The sequence below is a fragment of the Silurus meridionalis genome, chromosome 6 (genome assembly GCF_014805685.1).
Source record: "Silurus meridionalis isolate SWU-2019-XX chromosome 6, ASM1480568v1, whole genome shotgun sequence".
NCBI lineage: Eukaryota > Metazoa > Chordata > Actinopteri > Siluriformes > Siluridae > Silurus > Silurus meridionalis.
In genome coordinates this window covers 12,232,702-12,256,110 of record NC_060889.1, presented here as the reverse complement: position 1 = coordinate 12,256,110, position 23,409 = coordinate 12,232,702, and the positions used below count along the sequence as shown (strand labels likewise).

The 23,409-nt window shown below is 36.9% G+C and overlaps 1 protein-coding gene across 4 annotated transcripts in view; it reads left to right on the top strand.

Moving 5' to 3' along the window:
* The first annotated feature begins 5,115 nt into the window (after positions 1–5,115).
* The window catches only part of ehbp1l1a (EH domain binding protein 1-like 1a), a 35,621-nt gene continuing 17,327 nt past the window's right edge, over positions 5,116–23,409 (top strand). Inside the window, exons 1-10 of one of the 4 annotated variants that reach the window (XM_046851062.1) lie at positions 5,116–5,582; positions 14,704–14,761; positions 15,754–15,849; positions 15,985–16,038; positions 16,521–16,699; positions 17,341–17,477; positions 19,803–19,877; positions 20,327–20,587; positions 21,145–21,342; positions 23,166–23,381. In XM_046851062.1, coding sequence (XP_046707018.1) covers positions 5,479–5,582; positions 14,704–14,761; positions 15,754–15,849; positions 15,985–16,038; positions 16,521–16,699; positions 17,341–17,477; positions 19,803–19,877; positions 20,327–20,587; positions 21,145–21,342; positions 23,166–23,381 — 1,378 coding nt within the window. In that variant the 5' untranslated portion in view covers positions 5,116–5,478. The remainder of the gene's footprint in view (positions 5,583–14,703; positions 14,762–15,753; positions 15,850–15,984; positions 16,039–16,520; positions 16,700–17,340; positions 17,478–19,802; positions 19,878–20,326; positions 20,588–21,144; positions 21,343–23,165; positions 23,382–23,409) is intronic. The other 3 variants (XM_046851066.1, XM_046851064.1, XM_046851065.1) reach the window with 3 other exon arrangements.

Genomic DNA, 23,409 nt, shown 5'->3' with positions numbered 1-23,409 from the left:
TGTGTGTGTGTGTGTGTGTGTGTGTTTGTGTGTGTGTGAGAAGAAATGACATGGTGACTCAGAGGCTGTGCCCAGCACTGATAGCTCTGCCTCGACGAATCCAGCCTGGCATAAACACGCCTGTGTGTGTTATGATCAGATGTGCTCACACACTCCGAAAATGGCGTGCTGACTGTTAGGTCTGCTCCCTGGAAATCCCATCGACTCCACAGTGAAGGTTGTCAGATAGTTCCTGTCATATATATTTAGGATTAAGATTCCCCCATTCACTCCTAAATATCTTTGCTGAAGGGGATCATTGGGGCACTAAATTAAACATAATATCATAAAACCACCTCACAGCTTCAAAGTCTTGGGTTCAACCCTGAGCTTTGAATAATGTTTATTCACATGGGTTTTTTTCTGGTTCCCTGGTTTCCTTCCACTGTCCAAAACCATGCAGAAACATGGACTGGCTGCACTAAATAGCTCTTCGTTTGATTTAGTGTGTGATGACTTGCATTTTTCCTGCCCAGTGTTGATCCTGGATAGAGTGGTTACTGAAGATGTATGGATTGTTAGAAACTGGCAGAGGTGGCAAAAGTACACACATCCCTCACTTAATTAGAAGTACAGATACTCATGTTTTAAAAGACTCTGGTAAAAGTAGAAGTCTATACTATACTTGACAATATATACTATGACTATGCTTTTTTTGACTCAAGTTAAAGTAAAGAAGTCTGGGCTCTGACATGTTATTAAGTAAAAGGTATCCATTGTTAATACCTGCATTAGTGAGGTAAGCCAACAATTCACTGAGATTTATGTAGTTTTATTTATGTGTCCGTGAAGAAAGTAGACAGAGGCGGCAGAGAGCGCCCCCTGTCTGTTTTCTTTATTTTACAAAAAAAAAAAACAGCGTTCTGTTGTTATTATCAGTGAATACAAAAAAAGTAGACCCTTTACAGATTAGAATGATGTATTACTTTTTTTTTGTACAATCAAAAAAAACAGAGTAATTTTAGATTGTTTCAGGGTTATGAGGAATAAATGCCTCAAAACGCACCAGTGTGTTTGTTGACCCCAAAGAGTTAAATGTGTGGTCATCATGGTGGATTTTGGTGATGATTTGAGACTTGGCACATCATTTTAATAGACGAATGTTTACTGATTAAAAATAATTTTTAGGTGGAGATTATTCTATATATATATATATATGTATATATATATATATATATATATATATATATATATATATATATATATATATATATATATATATATATATATATATATATATATATATATATATATATATATATATATATATATATATATATATATATATATATATATAAATAATAAAGAAATTTTGCCTCTTTTATACTTAGTTTATTAATTACATTAGAATATATATATATAAATATACTTAGTTTTTATTTAGCAAACATAAATGTCTTCATTAATCGTGCATTAATAAAATTTGTGCCATTAAACTAAATTTGTGTTAACGCATTATTAACGCCTTAATTTTGACAGCGTTAATTAATATATTAATACAAAACAAATAACAATTTCTGTTATCTAATAAATGTATTCAGGCTGAACATCCACCATTAACTGTAGAACACAAGCGGAAAAAAGATGATGATGATCAGGTGATCAGGAATGTTTCTGTTCTCAGTCATGTTTACATCGCAGACTTCCTCTGTCTCATCTATGCTAATTACAAACTTCTTGTTGCTTTCTGTCTTGCTCATTGTTAACTTTGTAAACTAACCTACATCTGTGGTGTGTGAGAGCCAGGAAATGATAGACCAGAGATAGATTGAAACAAAACAGCGCAATGACAAGAAATAGGTTGATGAGCTGAAAACGGTGCACAATGAGAAGAAAAAATTTTCATTTCACCAAATAGATTAAAACTAAAGTAACAAGCCTGTTTTGACAATCTAAAAAGTAGAAATTACAGGTATTTATGTAAAAGTTTTATGAGTGAAAGTAAAAATGTATTAGTATAGTATTTACTTTAGATGCACCTATTCAAAAAGACTGTTAAAAGAAAATCATTTGTGTCAATTCCACAGAATGAGGGTCAAAGAGATCTCTGTGAGAGGCTAATACACAAAAAGCTGAAAAATCACCCTGACTCTACAATGCATGCCTTTACAATTCCTGAATGGAAGTACACATTGTGCACGATGGAATTCATTACAGGGTTTTGACAGCAAGGATATTACTGGCGTCGTGATCCTGTTTCAAACAACTGTGGGTCATGAGGGAAGGTCCTAAAAATGGAAGAAGCAATTTATTAATGCCTGAAAGGCCTGAAGGGGATTTCCCAGCTTCACTACACTCTATAGAATATATTTGAAGTCAAGCACATATATTGTAGTATATTGTATATACTGCACAAATACATTGTCGCTGTTGAGATATGAGTGATCTTATCAAAATCTGATAGTTGACTCCCTGTCATTTTGATGGACTGTTAGCAGGTGCTCATGAAACACATGTCTATATTTATCAAGGTGCCCTGAATGCAAACTCCGATCTTTTGCACTTGATGTAACAGCACAACAACACCAGAAGTACTTTGCTGCTCTTTAAGATGAAATGTAAAGCGCTCTTGCAGCTGCTTCAAAGCTTTTTTTTTTTAAGATCCCACCTTTGTAGTGGAGAATGTTCAGTTAGGTTTTTATGCAGAATTTAGCTCTATGTTTCCCAGAACATGAATACAATGGAACACAATATAGCCATTTTAGGAGCAAGGTGAGACAAAAAAAAGACATTATATGGGCATATACAATCCAAAGAAAAAAATGAAATAGATATCCAATAGTAGAGCAAGTTTACTAAATAAATGATATGCTTTCAAATAGTTGGACCATATTTTTTGTTACATTTCCAATAAAAATAATTATTGTTCTTGTATATGAAAATTATAATTTTTTTATTAATTAATGAATTAATTTATTCTATACACAATTGGCAAACACAGTTTTTTTATTTCATGAATTGTTATAATATGTGCAATTTTCTAGTGAGTCTTACATAAACATAATATTCTATTCGTAAAAAGTGTTAAAAAAATTATTTGTAATCAAAATGGTGACAAATTTAACTATAGACTTTCATCAGTACTGGTCAGGTAAAAGTTTTCCTTTCTTGGTTCCTGTTAGTTGTTTTGAGTTAAGTGATCCATCCTGAAGAAAAGCAGGAAGTGCTAGGACCTGTACAGTGACAACTCAGAGGAAGTTAAACTGCTGGGAAAAACAACTTTTCACCTCAACAAGTCCACTGGATCATTCATCCCATCCGTCTCCAACAAGCTCTGTCTTTTTTTTCTCTCTCACGCCTGTTCCATTGTGTTATTCTTGGCTCAGGGAATTTACCCACTTTAACCCATTTAAATTATTTAAAAAGATTAAAGAAGAAATGTCTGAAATATTTTCAATAGTTAAATATCACATAAGAAAAGTCTTAAAGAAGAAATTATATATTGGCTTGGATGTTTTTATATGGTTATCAAGCAGAATATCTTTAATCGACAGCAACAGACAGATGATCCTGTGAACAGTGTAGTTTGGTCTCTAAGTCTCCCAGGAGACTGATATGAAAACTGGTTCAGTTCCAAAGTGAAATAAATATATAACAGTAAAGCACTGAAATTCTTTCGAATATACATGGTGTTTTTTTTTTTCGGAAATGGCTATTTTAAGATTGTTTCCTTAGTACCAAATATAGCTGAGAAACAGGATTATGCAGCAGTGATATTAAACTGAATTAACCAAACCCATTCTGTCTGTATTCCTCCTTCATTATCTCAACTGCATCCAATGAACTGCTGGAAATACTGTTTTCATGTAAGTCAGCTAATTTTCACTGAATAACCCTTCAATATTTTTAACTGTCCATTCGATTTGTATTATCTAAATCTAAAATCGCAGCTGCACATGAATGCAATCACACAGCTCTGATTTCATCACACATGTCTGGTTTTTACGTTTTGAATCCGTCAACTTTTTATTTAAATTGAAACACTCAATATTATATCACTCTTTTTTATACTGAACTAAATATGTTCCAGCATCACAGTGTCAGAGCAAACTCTATAAAAAAAAAAAACATGGTTTAAAAAATGTATGTGGAGGAACTTGTGTCTGAACACCTTTTGGAGAACCTGGAATGCTGACTGCAGCCCAGACCTCCTCACCAAACATCACTGCTTGATCTTACTAAAATCCCCACGAATGCTGTATGAGAACAAATCCCTTCAGCCATACTTCAAAATCTAGTGGAAAGCCTTCCCAGAAGAGTGGGGGTTATAGAAACAGCGAAGTGGGACTAATAGCCATATAGTGTACTTAGGAAATGCACCACTGAATACTTCCACTCCTTCTGTAACTATTGTATCTTAACGGACCGAAATGACTGCTGTAATTTGGGTAAAATATAATGACCTTGGGGTTCAGAAAGCCAGTAAGAAAGCAAGACAGCATTAACACACAGACACTAGGTTTTATACATTCAACGAATGGTTAGATAAATCGATCGAACGAAAATTATGTTTAGATAAACCCATTTCTTTACCACTAATATTCAATCAAGGGTTCAACACATGTATTATAGATTGGGGGACAAAACCAGAGTATGCAGAGAAAACCCCCAAAGCACAATGCCAACCCACCAACACCACACACACACACACACACACACACACACACACACACACACACTACAGAAGGGCTAACCAGCAACTGCAGATATAGATGCAAAAACATGAAATCTTAAATCAGGATGTGAAACAGCATTTTTTTTATTATATCCTTTTCATTATCATTATGTAAATCCAAAATTTTATTTCAGTCCCCATCACCTGACATACAAAACTGCTTTGAGGCCACATTCAACCTCCTCAAACACATGAAAACGGTGATGAAAAAAGGTTTTCCTCCTGATTAATTCATTCCAGCTCTGTTAAATGTCGAAACCATTAAACTATTATATTTTCAAAGACTTTCATTCGAAACAGAGATCCTAATCTCCCTTTTACACACCCAGGGCTCCGTCCCAAACCGACGCCTAGTTCCTTGTGTACTTGTTTAAACAAGCAAAACAACAGTGTAACGCGTTATGCAAATTGTTTCATATTTGAGAAATTGTGAAACGTCGGTTTTGACAACTTCTGTGGCCTTTTCGTTTCTTCTACATCTTGTTATTAGATTTCGCACCGACAAATAGAGGAAACCTGAGAGGACTTGGTATTGAGTGCGCGAGTGTGCGCTATGAGTGTGCGCTGTTTGGGACGGAGCCTCACTTTGACATTTCGTCCATGTGAGTGGAGGAGATCGGGAGAGAGAAAGACAGAGGGAGAAAGAGGAGTCTCGCGCCTGGGGAATAACTCGTATTTAGAGGAATAACACGCTTTTTCCCTGCTCAAATGTAGAAGTGTAAAGCATAAGAGGAGGATAAGAAGAACGTAGTACAGATGAAACCATGAGCTCGGTGTGGAAGAGGCTTCAGCGCGTTGGCAAGAAAGCGTCCAAGTTCCAGTTTGTGGCGTCCTACCAGGAACTCACCATCGAGTGCACCAAAAAATGGTATGTAGACTATAAAAGCATGCATTTTACCCAGTGAACGAATGTACATTTGGTAGTTTGTTGTGAAAGTGTATGCATGAAGGAGAAGAATCCTGGTCTTTATAGCTGTGTGATGTCTGGTCCAGAGTCTCCTTCATTGACCTAAAGACTCAAACACAACATAGTCCTTCCTTCAAACCAGAAGATGTATCTGGTTTCAATGCCATCGTTTTTAAAAGTGACATTTTGTGTTTTGAGCTTGATCTTTTTCTTCATGATCTTTCACTTCCGTATTGTTTAGCAATTTTTCTCCCCTGTCATAAGCCATGCTGAACCCACAGCCTATACTTCTCCTACTGGAGACAGACGCTGATGAGATGAGAGCCATTAAAAAAACTCTTTATATTAATTTTATAAAGTTATATTCACTTTACACTCTTGACACTGCGTATCATTTGTTTTTCACAACTGGCACATGACATCAAGTCAAATTGAAAGGGTGTTCTTGTGACATTTACACCATCATCTTGCACTTGTTTGTGGTCAGGTGCTGCCCTGCAGAAGTTGTTGTGTTGCTGATTTTGGATGTCTAATACAGGTTTTCCTTTTGCTAGAAGGAATCATGGTTATATCACAGATGTTGTGTCCTGTAGTGCATGATGGTGTATGTAAAAAAAACAACAACACTGCTGTAATTATAGTGCTGTGGTATTTTTAAAGAAGCTTTAGAAGTTTTAAGTGTTAATCCTTCATTTGTATCAAATAACAAAATAATCAAAAGAGAAATATAAATCAAATCAATATTTTCACTTTCACTTCTTACTTTTGAACTCTTTGTACACTTGCACAAAGTGGGGGATTTTGTGGCATTAGAGTCAGCTGTATGATTAAACAATGATACCAAGCAGAAAGGCATCATGGTTATATCACTGTTATTATACTGTCCTGTAGTGCATTATGACATCTTAAGTGCTATTACAGAGAAAACAACACAGTTATTATAGTGTTGTAGTATAAACTACAGTTTTCCTGTCATGCAGTTGAGTATGCATGCGTTTAAATATGCAATTACATAAGACTTCCTGCATCTATCTATCTATCTATCTATCTATCTATCTATCTATCTATCTATCTATCTATCTATCTATCTATCTATCTATGTAGAGAGAGAGAGAGAGAGAGAGAGAGAGTCTGGAATGATTAAAATGTTGATGTGATTTTGCTTCATCATGTTTACTTTATAAAAGGAATTCTGAATATTGTGCTGCATTACTGCTTTTTGTAAAAAATCCAGGTTCAGGTACTGTCCATTTGATTTAATTCAATGAAATTTTATTTCTATATTTACTTTTAGAAATCATTTTGAATACTTTATTGATCCCACAAGAAAAATTATTTCATTGCATATCCAAGCAATGTAGGTAGCTGGGGTCGGAGCACAGGGTCAGCAATGATACAGCACACCTGAAACACAGAGGGTTAGGGGCCTTGCTCAAGGGCCCCAAAAGTGGCAGCTTGTCGATACAAGGGCTTGAACCCTCGACCTTCCGATCAGTAACCTATAACCACTGAGCTACCACTTATATATAAAGAATATAAAATGTAAATATAAAGTTCTATATAGTGTAGAACTTTGAACAATTTATATTGTTACAAAGCAGCTTCACAGGGAGCAAAGAATAAGAAAATCGATGGATAAAATTTGTCTCTATGACTTTATCCCTATTAGTTTATTACTAATGAGCAAACCAGACGTAAAGATGGCATGGCAAAAGAGGCACCAGACTCTGAGAATGAAAACCCATTCTCATTGGGGTTAAACATATTTATATCAATCTCTAAGATGGTCCTCTTTAAACCAAAGAGAATTTTTCTTAAAATTTCCAATAGTTCCCATTTTTTCCCATCATATTAGCAACTGTAGTACCAGATCTACCACATTATTTAATTTGAATGTTTCCAGAGTGCATTCAGAACTTGGTGAAACTTGCTTTCTTGTCTAATGCTTCCTGGGCATGTAATGAGTTGCGAAACACCTTAGAAAGACTTCATTCTTTCCCTCAATCTGCCCTAAAGGAATCAAGCTGCTGTTCTGCATAATTCTTGACTTCATGTCAAAATGTGTGCTGCATATCACCGGTATGGCTGCTATTCAATTTCTCTGTTGCTGTTTCTTTGTTGTTGCTTTTATGTATTGAATAAGTTTTAGTGTTTTTTTGTTTGTGGAAATATGGAACTGTGCTGCCGGCTTGACCAGGACTCCATGAAAGAAACATATTGTCTCCCAATGGGACTTTCCTGGCTAAAGGTTTACTGGAGTCAACTATCCACCAATATAGCACATTAGGTTGAGACACACTGAGGTTCCCTGGTGGTCTAGTGGTTAGGATGCGGCGCTCTCACCGCTGTGGCCTGGGTTCGATCCCCGGTCAGGGAACCAACCCCCAGCCATTAGGGTTGCACAAGCCAATGCACTCTTAGTGCCGATCTCAAGCCCGGATAAATGGGAAGGGTTGCGTTAGGAAGGGAATCCAGCGTAAAAAATGTGCCAAATCAAACATGTGGATCATGAATAAGGATGATCTGCTGTGGCGACCCCTAATGGGAGAAGCCGAAAGAAAGTTAGGTTGAGACAAACTGAATTATTGAGGTCTTGATTAAATCCATTTAACTGAAAAAGGTCAAATAGGACAATACTTATGGGAAAACTTTAATAAATATACTAACTCTTTTAATGGTGTGTTGTGACTTTTATCATTTGTAAATAAAGGCAAAATATGTCACAAACTTTTCACTTTTTTAACGGATTTCAAGACTCCAGAGATTTGAGGAAAAAGACAAAAGTAGATACCGTACAAGTTTTGCGGACGGATTGAGGCGCAGCTGTAATCTGCCTGACTTGGATAACTATAAGTGCAGAGCTGTTGTTTACTGAGTTCTGTACACACACAATATGGTTGTTATCATGGACTCTTATTAGAGCTCAGTCAGGAAGGAGAACTTTTCAGTGACAAGCAGCAGCATGGCTGGATACTAAAGACTGCTTAAAGTTTCTTTTATACCAGTGCTTATTTAATTCAAATGCTCTCGTTTTATAGTTAGGAGAATGGAGTAAGATTTCGTGCTGTTGTTTCATTGTGAGGTTTGGGTGTGAATTTAAATTCATGTATTTTGGAATAACAGCATATCAAATCGATGCAATATCAATACGCCGTGCGGTAAGAAAGGCGTAAAATCCCCCTGTTATTCAAGTTATTTAACGCTTTTTTGGGTCATAAATGTATTTCATGACAATATTTTGAACGCTCGTTCAAAATAACAAAAACTGTCATCTTGACCTCAACTGAAATGCAGAAGAAATTCATTAATAAAGTGATATTAAGTCTAAATTAAGTCTAAAGGCAATAGGATCACTAATTTAGGACAGTTTAAGTTGCTCTTTTTGAGTTTAGTGTGGTAGAGGGCTGCGTGTAGGCAGCATTCCACTTGCTAGGAAAAGCAGTTCCACTTGTGTTTCAGGTATTGTATTTTGGCCATGTGTTGGTTGTATCACATACTTTTCCTGGAGAAGGCAGTTTAATAATTCCATGTATTCTGTGTCGTTCTTGCTCTGACCGCCTGTCTCGTGACATAGATTTTGTGTAAATAGGTAAAAAAAATAAATATAGACGTACACCTGATTGCTTTCTAATTCCTGTGAAGTTGTAGTAAAGCCTCAGGAATCTGTTGCTTTGGGATTTGGAAGTGTTTGGATGCACTGTTTCTGTTGATACGAACATTTAATTTGGTGTCCAAATTTTTTTTTGGTGTTTTACATTGAAAATACTCAATGTTTAGAGCTCACGTCATGTTTTATAAGCAGTTTCAGTTGCTAACCTCTGTCCAATAAGACACGCCATGTTGAAAGATCCTGATGAGATTACTGTATGTTATAACTAAGCTTCTTTTAGCACTGAACCAGATCAAATGATGCAAATGACTAATTGATATGAATAGTCATGAGCCCAAACATTAATACACATTACATCATGTTGACTTAGGCTTCTGTAACATGGAAGAATGTGTAAAATGTTGAACTGGTGAATACCACTTGATTTTGTGACACTGTTTTGGCCAGTTTTGCAAAGCATTTTTGAAATGTTCATGAAAACAGTGTTGTGCATGTATAATGGCTTGTTTAAGTTGTTTATTTATTAATTCAGCTAAATGCTTCGCAAAATCAGACATTTCCAGTAAAAATCCAAACATATTCTGTGTCCACATTTTCCAGCTTTCTCTCTTAAATAACATAAGAGATTTAAATTCATGTGTTTCAAGCTACCAAGATGGTCTGCTATTCATGTTGTGAGGACTTTTACAGCTCATTTAGCTTAAAACTCATCAGGGAGGTTCATGGTTTGCTTTGCTGAATTTAAACTGCAAGTATGGTGAAGTGCAATATGCATTTTTGATGCACTGATGTTTTTATTGTTGTGTAAGATTAATGGTTGAACATTGCGCAAAGAAATAATGATTTAGGAAATGCTAAAATGAAACAAGAATTTAGTTTTTATGGCTAGTGTGTGTAACTAGGCAACAGTATTCTTTTCTGTTACTTGTATGTCAGCAGGATCTTGTAAAATCTTTTGTCATATTTGTTGCTGTATTCAGACCTCCTTTTGTTAATTTTGTTATGTTGCAGCCTGATATTACAATCGTTCAAACTGATTTTCTTTTCTCATTAATCTACACTCAGTATTTTGAATAAAAAATATTATGTGCATGTGTATTCAAATTTATTACTCAGTACTAAGATGAAATACCTTTAGCAACTTTGGCAACAAGTTTTTTTTTGGTTATGACAAGTTTTGCACACCTTGATGTGGGGATTTTCTGATATTCTTCTCTGAAGCTGGGCCAGGTTGGATAAGGGACTGTCAGTGGACAAACACTTTTAGTTCTTTATGGCTCCAGTCAGGGCTCTGGCTGGGCCACTCTAGAACATTCACAGAGTTGTCCCTTAGCTACTCTGTGCTATCTTGGCTGTGTGCTTAGGGTGTTTGTCATGTAGCAAGGTGAGCCTTCAGCCCAGACTTTGGTTCTGAGCATTGTGTGAACAGGTTTTTAATGAGGATAACACGGTACTTTTCCCTATTCAGCTTTTCTTCAAACCTGACTATGCCAAGTCCATGCACCAGAAAAACACCTTCCTGGTATGATGCTGCCACCATCATGCTTCACTTTTGGGATATTTGCTTCCTGTTTTGAGATACTTCCGATTAGCCACTCTGCCATTAAGCTCAGATCAGTGGAGGGTTGCAGTGATGGTTGCCCTTCTTTGTTCCATCTTCACACAGGATCTCCTGAGCTAAGACTCTTCTCCTGCTCCAGTTCATTTGACATATATATATATATATATATATATATATATATATATATATATATATATATATATATATATATAGGCATATTTTATTTATTTATTTTAGCAATATCACAGTTTTATCTTTTCCTATTTTGAAGTTGCTTTTTCAACTTTCACCCAGCATGTTTATTTACACAACTAGTGCTATTATTGTGTCTCCCTTACCATGCGTGTTACAAAAGATTTACGGAGCTTTAATAGCTTCAGCTTATTTACTTGGCTGCCATTTTGCCAGTCTATTTTGGACCCCGTCGTCATTCTGTCAGCGGTGTTCTCAGCCCTTTGCGCATTTGTACAGCTGCTGTTTAGAGTGACCTGAAACATGAGACCTTCCACCTTTTCTTTTAATCGAGTGCCTAGCTACATACAGCCCCACACAGCTACACATAGTTTGTGACTTCTGCTTCTGTGCTTAGAGGAAATGACTGTCTGAATTCAAAGTGTGTCCTGGTAGACTGACTCATCAGCATTTTCCCCAGTGTTTAAATGACTAATTGATGAGAAAAGGGACCCACACTGAAAGATACACATTCAAACATGGATGAAGTCCAAGCTTCTTCTAGTAGAGTTAATTACAAAGTAGCACAAACATAGAGGACAGGATAAAAGTTGGAGGGGAAAAAACCCTTTGAACCATTACACACTGGTCTATTACTTACACTGTTAGGTAATACTGGTTGTCTGCTGCTTTTCTGACAAAGTGTGTTGAAGGTGTTAGTGTGTGTATTTAATGATGTAGTCAGGCTGAAAAAGAACCACACCCTCCACTAGAAAACACAAAAGACTACTATAGTAGAGCTATCTGATATCTTTTCCCTTTGCCTGACTCTATCATATTTTCTACCAACATTTACCTACCAATTTTTTCAATTACCTACCACACAAACAAAAACACACACCGACACACCAAGTTTCAAACAATGCATAGTTTTGTTTTTCGAATCAAATTTCAGTAATCTTGGAAGATCATGTGATTGCATTGGAATTCATTACAACTCAGTACATAACAGTTTATCTCTTCATTATTTGGATATTTGTATGTGTTTTTCCTAACAGGAAAACATAGGTGTCTGTTATGAAATTGAATAACAGGGTGTGGGTGTGAATCTACCCATAAAACTTGCATTTGTTTTGTATAACCGCATAGTATGTTATACTTGTGTTATTCCGCATATGCCAACATTGGATTTGCCACCATTTATGGCGATCAACTGATTATTGTTTGCTCTTATAATAACCTCCAATCTTCTGAGAAGATATTTCGCTAGATTTTGGAGTGTCCTTGTGGAGATTTGTGCTCCTTCAGCCACAAGAGTGTTAGTAAAGTCAGGCACTGATGTAGGGTGAGGAGGCCTGGGGTGCAGTCAGCATTCCAAATTATCCCACAGGTGTTCAATAGGGTTGATTTCAGAGCTCTATATTTGGCTCTCTTAGTTAAAGTTAAGGAAAATTAATTCTACCAAAGACAATTTACAATTGTATGCCTCCAACTTTTGTGGTAACAGTTTGGGAAAGAAACGCATATGGGTGGAAAAGTCAGGTGTGCCAGGACTTTTGTTTGTATTATCTATGTTGAATATTTTAATTTTAAATAAATGTTTCCAAACAAAAATCAATACCACATCAATGTTTATAGGTTTCACATAGGTTCACATAAGAAACATAGGTTTCACCTGTTGGCTTGTCTCTGAACTGTTACTACAGAAACAATGACATATTAGAACAAGAGCATTAATATTAACATATAGTTCACGTTACAACCAGAACTACTTTTTGAGCCATGCTGTTATATAATAATGACAGATGTGTGTGTCTAACCAATCAGATTCGGGTTCCTGTGCAATCACCTACTTAATAGAATTAAAAGAGTTTTCCAAGGAAAGGCTTGCAATATTAGTGTTGTCTGCTGTGTAACACTAAAAAGCAATTAGGATGCTAATTTTTCGAATTTCACTATAGAATGTTGTTACATTTATTTGGCTAGCCATTAAAATCAACAGATATTTCTAAAATGAATGCAAATTCATTTAAATGTTTCAATTTATTTACAATATTTAGCTTATATATAGCATATAGAGGTTATAATAGCAAGATACTGAACATTATTACAGTATAGTACAGTACTTTTCTATGTGAAAAATTAAATCCACAGCATCTTATTCAAAAGCTTTTGCACTTTATTCTTTGCTACAATTTCATGCATTGTACTTTAATCTGAAGCCCAATGAAGCAATGCATCGATGGAGTTGTATCAGCAGTTCTCATTAAATGAATGAACAACAAATTGGCAAGAAAAAGCTACTAAGAGGTGTTGCTAAAAGAAAACATCTGGAGGAACATTTGCAACAAAAGGTGGACAAGTCTGCGTCTACAAATTTTAGAACACTTTCAGAATGTTCCTCAACATTCTGTATTGTCTACACTTTGAATATCTCATCATCCACAGTACATATTATCATATCAGATTCAAAGATTCTGGAGAAATCTCTGTGCACAAGGGATGTGGGCGAAAATTCCTGTTGTATGCCCCATGATCTTTTGCCCTCACTTGGCACTAAAATCACTCAATTCAGGTTCAAGTTCAAGTTCAGGTTCAAATTCAAGTTCAAGTTTATTTATACAGGGCTTTTTACAATGGACTCTGTCTCAAAGCAGCTTTACAGAAAGTAAGAATTATAGAACAGCATGGCTTCATAGCAGTCAAGAGTCCAGGTGCTGAACTGGCTTGCCTGCAGTGCAGTCCTTTCACCAGTTCAAAACATTTGGCACATCATGAAATAAAAAATATGACAAAAAAGACCCAGGACTGTTGAGCAGCTAGAATCATGAATGAATGTGTGAAATCTTCTCCTAAAAGAGACCTGTTAGGGCCATAGCTTATATTTTCTTTCAAATTGTATATTTCCTCAGTTTAAACATCTAATATGATTTCTATGTTCTACTGAAAATACCTATCAAATGCCACTTTTTGTATCAACATGAAAATAACTGAAAGCAAAATATAATCTGCATGTTAATAATCCTAAACAGCCGAGCCTGGGACATGAATGAAGTTGTTTTAAAATTATGCAGCAGGTCTACAAGAAAAAAGAGAAGTAGTCCAGGATGTGGTTTTCATTTTGCATATTTCCTAGGGTATGCAACACAAAGTATTGGGCTTCTGAAAAGGGTCACGTATACGTGCTATATCATGGCTTTTAAAGAGACTTCATTGATTCTGGATATGAATCAGATAGGTAATCTAATAACTAAAATGCTCCTTTACAGTATTTACAGTATACAGTACAGCTGTTTAATGGCCTCCAGCCTGGAGAATTTTACCATAGTGCCAGCAACATATTTGTTCAGGAATCTCTGCATATGGGAAATTTTATTCAGACTCTGCTGGATCCAGTGTGTTAATAGTGTTTGCTACTGGAGTTGTGGTTTGGCTGAGGTTGGGGTTACTGTTTGCAGGAGGTTTGCGTAATATCTTTTTTTACAACTTGATATTTCTATCTAGCGAACAGAATATACCAGTCAACAGGAAAGAAGGTTTACCAGGTCGGGCAGATTCTTTACTCTCCTTGTTAGTTTCATTTTCAGCTGCTCTGCAATCCCTCTTCCACTGCATCTTGCATGTCTTATGATAAACATGGTGCTTTTTAGTAGATAAGGCAACACGTGATGGAAAAACACTGCACGATTGAACGAGCCAACTGTATGTTGATGTTATTGTTGTACTTGCTGTTTCTGCAGGCAACCAGACAAACTGAGAGTGGTTTGGACCAGACGAAACAGAAGAATCTGCACTAAGGTAAGGACAGTAAGGATTGTATACATATGCAAAATACATAACTGGTTTCTATAGATATCCTATAGGCCAACCACATGTCAAAAGAAGTCCAGTGTTCAATCCAGTGTCAAGAAAGCCTGGTAATAAAAAATAGTTTAATGGGTAGTGGCAGCTTAGTGGTTAAGGCATTGGTCTTCCTTATTGGTCTTCCTCATTAGTCTTCCTCATTGTTCAGCCTCACCCAGCTTCCACTCCTCGGCCCCTGAGCAAGGCTCTTCACTCCTCAGTTGTATGAATGAGACTAATGTAAGTCTCCCTGGATAAGGGCGTCTTACAAATAGCTTCTGTAAATGTAAATGGCGCATCACCAGTGTTTCTTAATTGCATTCATTTATCAGCATTAATTTGCTAAATTTAATTTTAGCATTTGAAAATGTTATTGCCCAAATTGCCATTGTGAAACTATAAAATTAATCATGAAGGTTCTAGCAAGATTTTAGCTTGCTAATGCATGTATATTAAAAAATGATCAGTTTTACATATAAGAACATTTTGTCTTTATTCTGTATTTCAAACTACAGGGTATATTGCCCCCTAGTGGAATAACTAACTCTTTCAATTCCTGTTCGAAGCTGATGCTTCAATTCCAAGCATCAGCCTCAGCTGTGTTAAGATTAGGTCTCTGTGGCGGTGTTCTGTTTTCTGAAGATAGAAGATCAGTTTTCAAATGTGTTAACTATAAACTATTGGGAAGCTAAGAAAAGTTTACAATAGTACAATGTTATTTCAAGGCAGTTATGATTAGGCTGTTCTTTTTATTGTATGGTAGACTTTTACAATTTGCTTTTTTCATATCAAGTACTAATAAGTTAGAAACCGTATAACACTGTTTTTACCATTACCATTACAAATTAAAAAATATATTTAAATCTTGATGCAATATTTCTTCAAACCTATAATCTTTGTATCATTTATACTCAATACAAGTCTTAAATATTCATTCATCTTTTTAGCTACATGGCTGGCAGCCTGGCATCAAGAATCCTTATAGAGGGACAGTGTTGTGGCAGGTGCCTGAAAATGTGGACATTACAGTCACACTCTTTAAGGTACAACACGACAAAAATATCACTATGATTTATAGACATGATAACTGTTCTTTAATATCTATCTACAGTAAGTATAAAGTATTTATTATCAATTTTATTAATGACACTAATACAGTTAATAATGCTTTTCTCCAGGATCCAAATGCTGATGAGTTTGAAGACAAAGACTGGACATTTGTTATTGAGAATGTAGGTCGATCTCTAACAAAAATCATTAGTACAGTAAAACTGTATGTTTGATGTCGGCAGATTTCTGAATGGTAGTAATTGTCACTCAATAATCGAGAATCCATATCTATATCTGCATGTAATAGAGGAACATCCCAAAATGCTCTGCATACACACTGTCTTTTGTTTAACATATCCTACCAGGAAATCAAAGAATATCATATATGCTCAATGCAGTTTTGTGAATGTATCTAAAGTACGATACTATTAGATGAAACAAACAAACAATATATAAATATATATATATTGTCCAAAATTTGTTTATTTTACAGTTTATTAATAGATATCATGCAGTAAATTTGCATTTTTTCTTAATGAGCATTTAATTAGCCTTAATTAGCCTTTAGATCATAATTATTATTTATAGCAATGCATGTCTGTTTTCTTCTAGTCTGTATTAACTTCACTTAATGAGCTCAATCCCCCAACCCCCAAATATACAGGAGACAAAGGGTCATCGGAAAGTTCTAGCATCAGTGGAGGTAAACATGAAGAAGTATGCCAATGTCACTTCAGCCACGTTTGACCTGACACTCCAACTTAAGCCACTTTCTGTCAAAGTGGTGGATGCCACACTAAAGCTGAGCCTGACCTGCATCTTTCTCAAAGAGGGCAAGGCCACGTGAGTGTTTTATCATCAGTTCTAACAATATATCATTTACTATCATAAAACTGACTGTCGTTTACTAGCTTCTTATCAAAATTGTGAAAAAGAAATGCTTTACATGTTTAGTGAGATAATCTTTGTTACACACTCTGATTGTGTAGCCAGACCTTTATTTTTCTGCCTCAAGTTGTCTCAAGATGATTCATGATGTACATCAGCTGGCTCATGATTTATCAGTACACATTTTCTATTTTTGTTTTGTTTTAAAAGAATGTAAAATGCTCACACATAAATCTTAAGTGTATTTGGACATTCAAATATTGATGTAAATCTATAAGTGATAGAGATTTTTTACACATTAGGTACAATATATATTTTTGCTTTTTAATATAATATATTATTATTACTGTTTATGCATTGCATAAAACAGTAGGAATTTTATATTCTATCAACTAGCTGACTTTTATTTTACATTCAAATGAATTTAATAGCCTCTATTTTATATATAATATAGTTGTATAATTTGTGGCTTTTAGTATTATGCACAATTAATTAATACAAAATTGTAGCATAGCATAACAATGTTTTAAAGTGCTACTATAAACACTTGTGTTAATAGTAAATCAGCTTTTTCAGTCAGTGTTATTTTCTTACAGTGATGAGGATATGCAGAGTTTAGCCAGTCTAATGAGCCTCAAACCTTCAGACGTTGGAAACCTGGATGACTTCAATGACAGTGATGAAGAGGAAAAGAGGGCGAGTACAGGACCAGTCAGAAGCATGACATTTACTGGTAGGAATTTATCTAAATTTAGATTTTCAAATAAAAGTAAACATTTGTGGAGGTTAGGTTTGGTGTTTTAAATGTTGGTACTATGACTGGTAAAGGAGGAGGTAGCTGATATGATGGAGAGGTTAAAAGTAGATATGTTGTGTGTTCAGGAGACCAAGTGGAAAGAGAGTAAGGCCAGGAACACTGGAGCGTTTAAACTGTTCTATCATGGTGTGAATGGAAAGAGAAACGGTGTAGGGGTGATTCTGAAGGAAGAGTACAGTAAGAGTGTAGTGTAGGTGAAGAGAGTTTCTGTTCTGAAAAATGTCATCAGTGTCTATGCTCCACAAGTTGGTTGTGAGATGGAGGAGAAGGAAAAATTCTGGAGTGAGTTAGATGAAGTGGTAGATGTTGTACCTAGGAATGAATGATTGGTGATTGGGGCAGACTTTAATGGACATGCAGGTGAAGGGAACAGAGGTGATGAGGAGGTGATGGGTAGGTATGGTTTTAAGGAGAGGAATGTGGAAGGGCAGATGGTGGTAGAATAGAAAGGAGGACAAAGAGATGTGGTGGTGGAATGAGGAAGTGCAGGAAAGCATAAGGAGAAAGAGGTTCTGGCTAACCAGAATTGGGATCGACAGAGAAATGAGAAAAGTAGGCAGGAGCACAAGGAGATGTGGCAGCAGGTTAAGAGGGATGTGGTGAAAGCCAAGGAAAAGGCATATGAGGAGCTGTATGAGAAGTTGGACACTAAGGAAGGAGAAAAGGATTTGTACCGATTGGCCAGGCAGAGGGACCGAGCTGGGAAGGATGTGCTGCAAGTTAGAGCAATAAAGGATGGAGATTAAAATGTGTTGACTAGTGAGGAGAGTGTGTTGAGAAGATGGAGGGAGTATTTTAAGCAGCTGATGAATGAAGAAAATTAGAGAGAGAAGGTTGGATGGTGTGAAGATGGTGAAGCAGGAAGTGGATAGGATTAGTAAGAAGGAAGTGAGAGCAGCTAAAAAGAGAATAAAGAGTGGAAAGTCAGTAGGACCAGATGACATAACGGTAGAAGCATGGAGTTGTTTAGGAGAGATGGCAGTGAAGTTTTTAACCAGGTTGTACAAGATTTTGGTACCTATCTTTAAGCATAAGGGAGATGTGCAGACCTGCAGTAACTACAGGGGAATTAAGTTGATCAGTCACACCATGAAGTTATGGAAAAGAGTAGTGGAAGCCAGGCTGAGAGAAGAGGTGACCATCTGTGAGCAACAGTATGATTCAATGCCGAGGACGCATTATTTGCTTTGAGGATGTTGATGGAGAGGTATAGAGAAGGTCAGAAGGAGTTGCATTGTGTGTTTGTAGATTTAGAGAAAGAGTACGACAGGGAGCCGAGAGAGGAGTTGTGGTATTGTATGAGAAAGTCAGGTGTGTCAAAGCAGTATGTGAGGGTGGTGCAGGACATGTATGAGGACAGTGTGACAGCAGTGAAGTGTGCAGTAGGAACGACAGACTGGTTCAAGGTAGAGGTGGGACTGCATCTAGGATCAGCTCTGAGCTCTTTCCTGTTTGCAGTGGTGATGGACAGGTTGACGGACAAGGTCAGACAGGAGTCTCCGTGGACTATGATGGTTTAGAGACAGTGGCATTGAGTAAAAGACAGGAGGCGGAGCTGGAGGTAGCAGAGCCGAAGATGTTGAGGTTTTTGTTGGGAGTGACGAGGACGGACAGGATTAGAAATGAGTTTATTAGAGGGACAGTGCATGTAGGATGTTTTGGAGACAAGGTGAGGGTGGCGACATTGAGATGGTTTGTACATGTGCAGAGGAGGGACATGGGGTATATTGGTAGGAGAATGCTGATGATGGAGCTACCAGGATAGAGGAAAAGAGGAAGACCAAGGAGGAGGTTTATGGATGTGGTGAAGGAAGAAATGCAGGTAGTTGGTTTGAAAGAGGCAGATGTAGAGGACAGGGTGTTTGGAGAAGGATAATCCGCTGTGGCAACCCATAATGGGAGCAGCCAAAAAGAAGATAGTTTAATCTTTTCATTAATTTGCATCTCTAACTCAGATGACCCTTTTTCCCTACTAGTTCTTGTTTTTCATTACTTTTTTGGACTATTGGTTTCTTTATAGATTCAAATAAAATGTAGAATTGTTCTGACACCTACATTTAGCCTTAAATGCAAATGATATTTCCTGTAATGTTACTTTGTCCTTTGCATAGACACGTACTGTACATGCAACCAATAAGCATAAATGACTATTTCTTGCAGAGTGCTTTTAGGCAGTTATGTATTTAGTAGGTTTTCATGTATGAGTCCCTTTTCTCATTTCTTCTTCTTCTTCATGGTCAGCTCCTCTTCCTCATGTTAAAACAGTTCATGATGAGGCATGGAGGCCTGCTGCAGGCACAAACCCTTTTGTCACAGGTAGCTTCCTGCCTGTTTTCTTCTGCCTAATTTCCTTTCTCTCTCATATCATGTTTGTTTAGTGCTGCAGCTTATTTGAAATAGTGATATTCATCTGTAATAACCATAATCATTTCGGTGTGATGTGATAGCGCACAATAGTCATGTAAAATTTCAGCAACACACATGCAAAATGCCTTGTCAGGAGATTTGGGACTTCATTTATTAATTTTATTCTCTATTTTAGATGCACACTTCTCACTTTAATTATTACAGTTTAATTTATAATTTGATTAAAACACACTGATAATGATGCTGTTAGTTTTATTATTAAAGTAAAAGAGCATTTATTCCACAGTGGCATGGACGCATTCCAATGTCTTCCTTATTTTCTTTTTTTTCTTTTCTCTTCCGTCTAAATCTCTTACTTTCCTCATGTCTCGGTGTCCTTCTTGTTCTGGGTCTCTCAGTTCAATCTGAAAAGAATCCTAGGAGTTTATCATCATCTTCATCATCCTCTGTTCCTAATCTGCCTCATCAAGCCTGTCAGCTGTTTCCGACCTCAGTCAAACCTTCTCTCTCATCACTCTCTACTGCACCCACCCATTTCCCTGACCTTTCTGGCTCATCTCAGCCATCACGCCCCTCACAATATGCCTTTACTATACCGGCATTTGCTCGTGCTCATCCTCCTGCCCTGCCCAAAATCTTCCAGCCAACAGCAGGCTCAGGTACAAATCATGCATGAAATCAGTGCAGTAATAAAAAAACACCACAGTGGGGTGCTGCTCACTGCAGAGAATGTCACAGCTGTTATGCAAATCTGGGATTCACTGTGTATTTTCTATGGTCCTCCTTTTGTTTAATGGTGCAACAAGAATAGAAGAATATTGCTGTGACTAAACAGAGGCCCACACTAAAGAGAGAGCCTATGTGCATGTTCATAAACAAACCATGTCTTAATGCACTGTGGGAAGTAGTATTTTCTGTAGGAAGGATCCTCTGTTTTGATTTAAATACCAATAGTCTCATGCATTTAGAAGCGTTTGTCTGAATCCCATGGTAACCTTAAAAAGCACGCTGTGAATTTGTTAATAGAATAGGCCATAAGTTTGGCACTTGACTTTTTTTATTCATGTCCTGTCTTTATGTGCCTACATTGTGTTTATGCGATAGCCAAATGAACAGTAACATCTGTGCATCCGTGTCTTTTCTCTCATGAGGAAATTATCAGTTTTTTTTGTTTATTTCTCCTTTCTGCTTTGCTTCTTTTTCTGCTCTGTTAAAGTGCCTGTATCGGTTTCTCGAAGGCCCTCAGGGGGCCAGGCTGACGTTAGTATGACCGAGGTCAGTAGTGCTGTAGCTTCACATCCTCGACCGCTCTCCAGCATATTTCCTGGTCCCAGCAATCCTCCTTTCTCTCTCTCCTCCACTCCACTCTCCTCCTCCTTTCCGCTGACTGCTCCACCTGCTGCTTCTCAGACAGGTAATGACATCTGTCATGTTTGTGAAAGGACATAACTTCCTGCAATACGTTAATTAGATACAGTCAAGAAGTTATTATGGAAAATTTTAGAACTTTAATACCAGATGGTGTGCATGCCTCTGCTCAGCAAATTACCCATGATACTCAAGGTTGTCGTAGTTTTCGACCCTGAAGTAATTGCTGAGACGTACATACATGCTGAGAGGAGCAGACTGCCAGACTGAACCAAAGTAGTCATCACAGTCAACTTAATTAATTAATGTCTCAAATTGCATCTAGGCCAAAATTTCCCGCTCTTTCTTTCTTTTTCTGGTTTTAAGCAGTTTTCACAAAGCAAAAATTTGAATAAATGAAACAGCAATTTATGTTTACACATATTTACACATTTATTTTATTTATTTACACACAACGGTATTTCTTTTTATTGTTATTCCGATTGGCCGCGTCATTTTAGTTTAGCACCTTACATGGAGCTGTACGCTCTTTTTAATGCCCTCACAATTAGTGTAAAAAAGGCATTTGAGATTGAGGATTTTGGTTTTGTCATATGCATTTGATGTATTTAAACAGCCTCTCTGTTTAATATGCTTACGATCACACGGTATGAAAGAGAAACATGGCAGTGCCACAAGAATTTTAACTTAAAATGGGATGGTTTATTTGAATTTATAGTATTATTTTACAAGACCATTTGATACCCTCTATTTAATTAATTTGGTAAAATTGATGTGAATGTAATACAGAATATGGGCAGTCAGGTATTTGTTTTTGAGCCACGGCAAGCCTTTTTTTTGGCGGAAAAGTGCCATACACCAATCAGTAATTAAATCAAAACCACCTGCTCAATTTTGTTAATTTTTTATTTGCATCATATCGTTTAGGTCCTGTGATAGGTGAGGTGGGGATGGCATAGATCTGACTTTTTTGTCCAGCTGCTTGATCCTATTGAGAGCTTGATCATTTGGAGGACAATACATTGAACTCTGTGGCATGTTTCTCAACAGTCTTTGCAATGTGGCTGGGTACATTATCCCGCAAAAGGAATTTAACTGACGTTGTGATAAAAAAGGTCACTGACTACCGTTGCCATGAAAGGGTTTGCAATAATGTTTAGGAAGGTGGAGTGTATAAAACAAGCATCTGCATGAACGCCAGGACCAATTATTTCCCAGCAGAACATTACTCAGAGCATTACATTGTCTTTGCCAGTATGTTTTTTTTTACAAAGTGTATTTATTCCTTCAGTAATTCATCAGGCGATCTTATTAATTTGCTCCATGATTAAGTTTTGATACCCGTCTGCCAATTTAATCACGGGTCATCATGGGTAATCTGACTATTTGGCAGTTATGCAATCTCAGATGCATCAAACTTTAATGCACTGTGGCATCTTTATGCCATAACCAGCAGGTACTTTTTAGCAATTAGTGCTACAATAGCACCTGTGCATTAGTGAGCCTTTTGGCCACACAAGACCATTTTACTGGTACACCGGCTCTCATTCTTAAGATCTCTTTTTGTAAATACTAACCTCTGCAAAACACCTACCATTTTGGTGATGCTGTTACCCAGACATCACCGGCATTTGCCCATTTTTCCTGCTTCCACATGTTCACTTTCTTCCAAATGAAGCCTGCCCCTTAGTACAGGTGCCATTGTATCAGAATAAATATGCTATTCACTTCACCTGTCAGTGGTTTAATGATGTGGTTGATTGATGTATGTTGTGATTGAATGATGGTGTGTGTAAAAAGATTTTCACAATATGACTCCTCACTTTCTTCTTGAGTCATTCATCTTTTTTTTTTTTCCCCCCATCTCAGTAACCTCTGCTGCCCCAGGAGCCTGGAAACCTCCTCTTCCTTCTTTTTCTCCCCCTGCACCTGTCAGTAGCCCTGATTCTTCTGTTGTCTTCCACTTCAATCCTGTCTCTGAACCTCTCCCTGCACCATACCCTTTAAAATCCTACCGTTCTTTATTGTCAGAGCTAGGCTCTGCTCTCACCAGGCCCACCAGTATGCCCTCAGCTGCAGAAACAGGTATATAAAGCCTACAGAGAAAGAATTT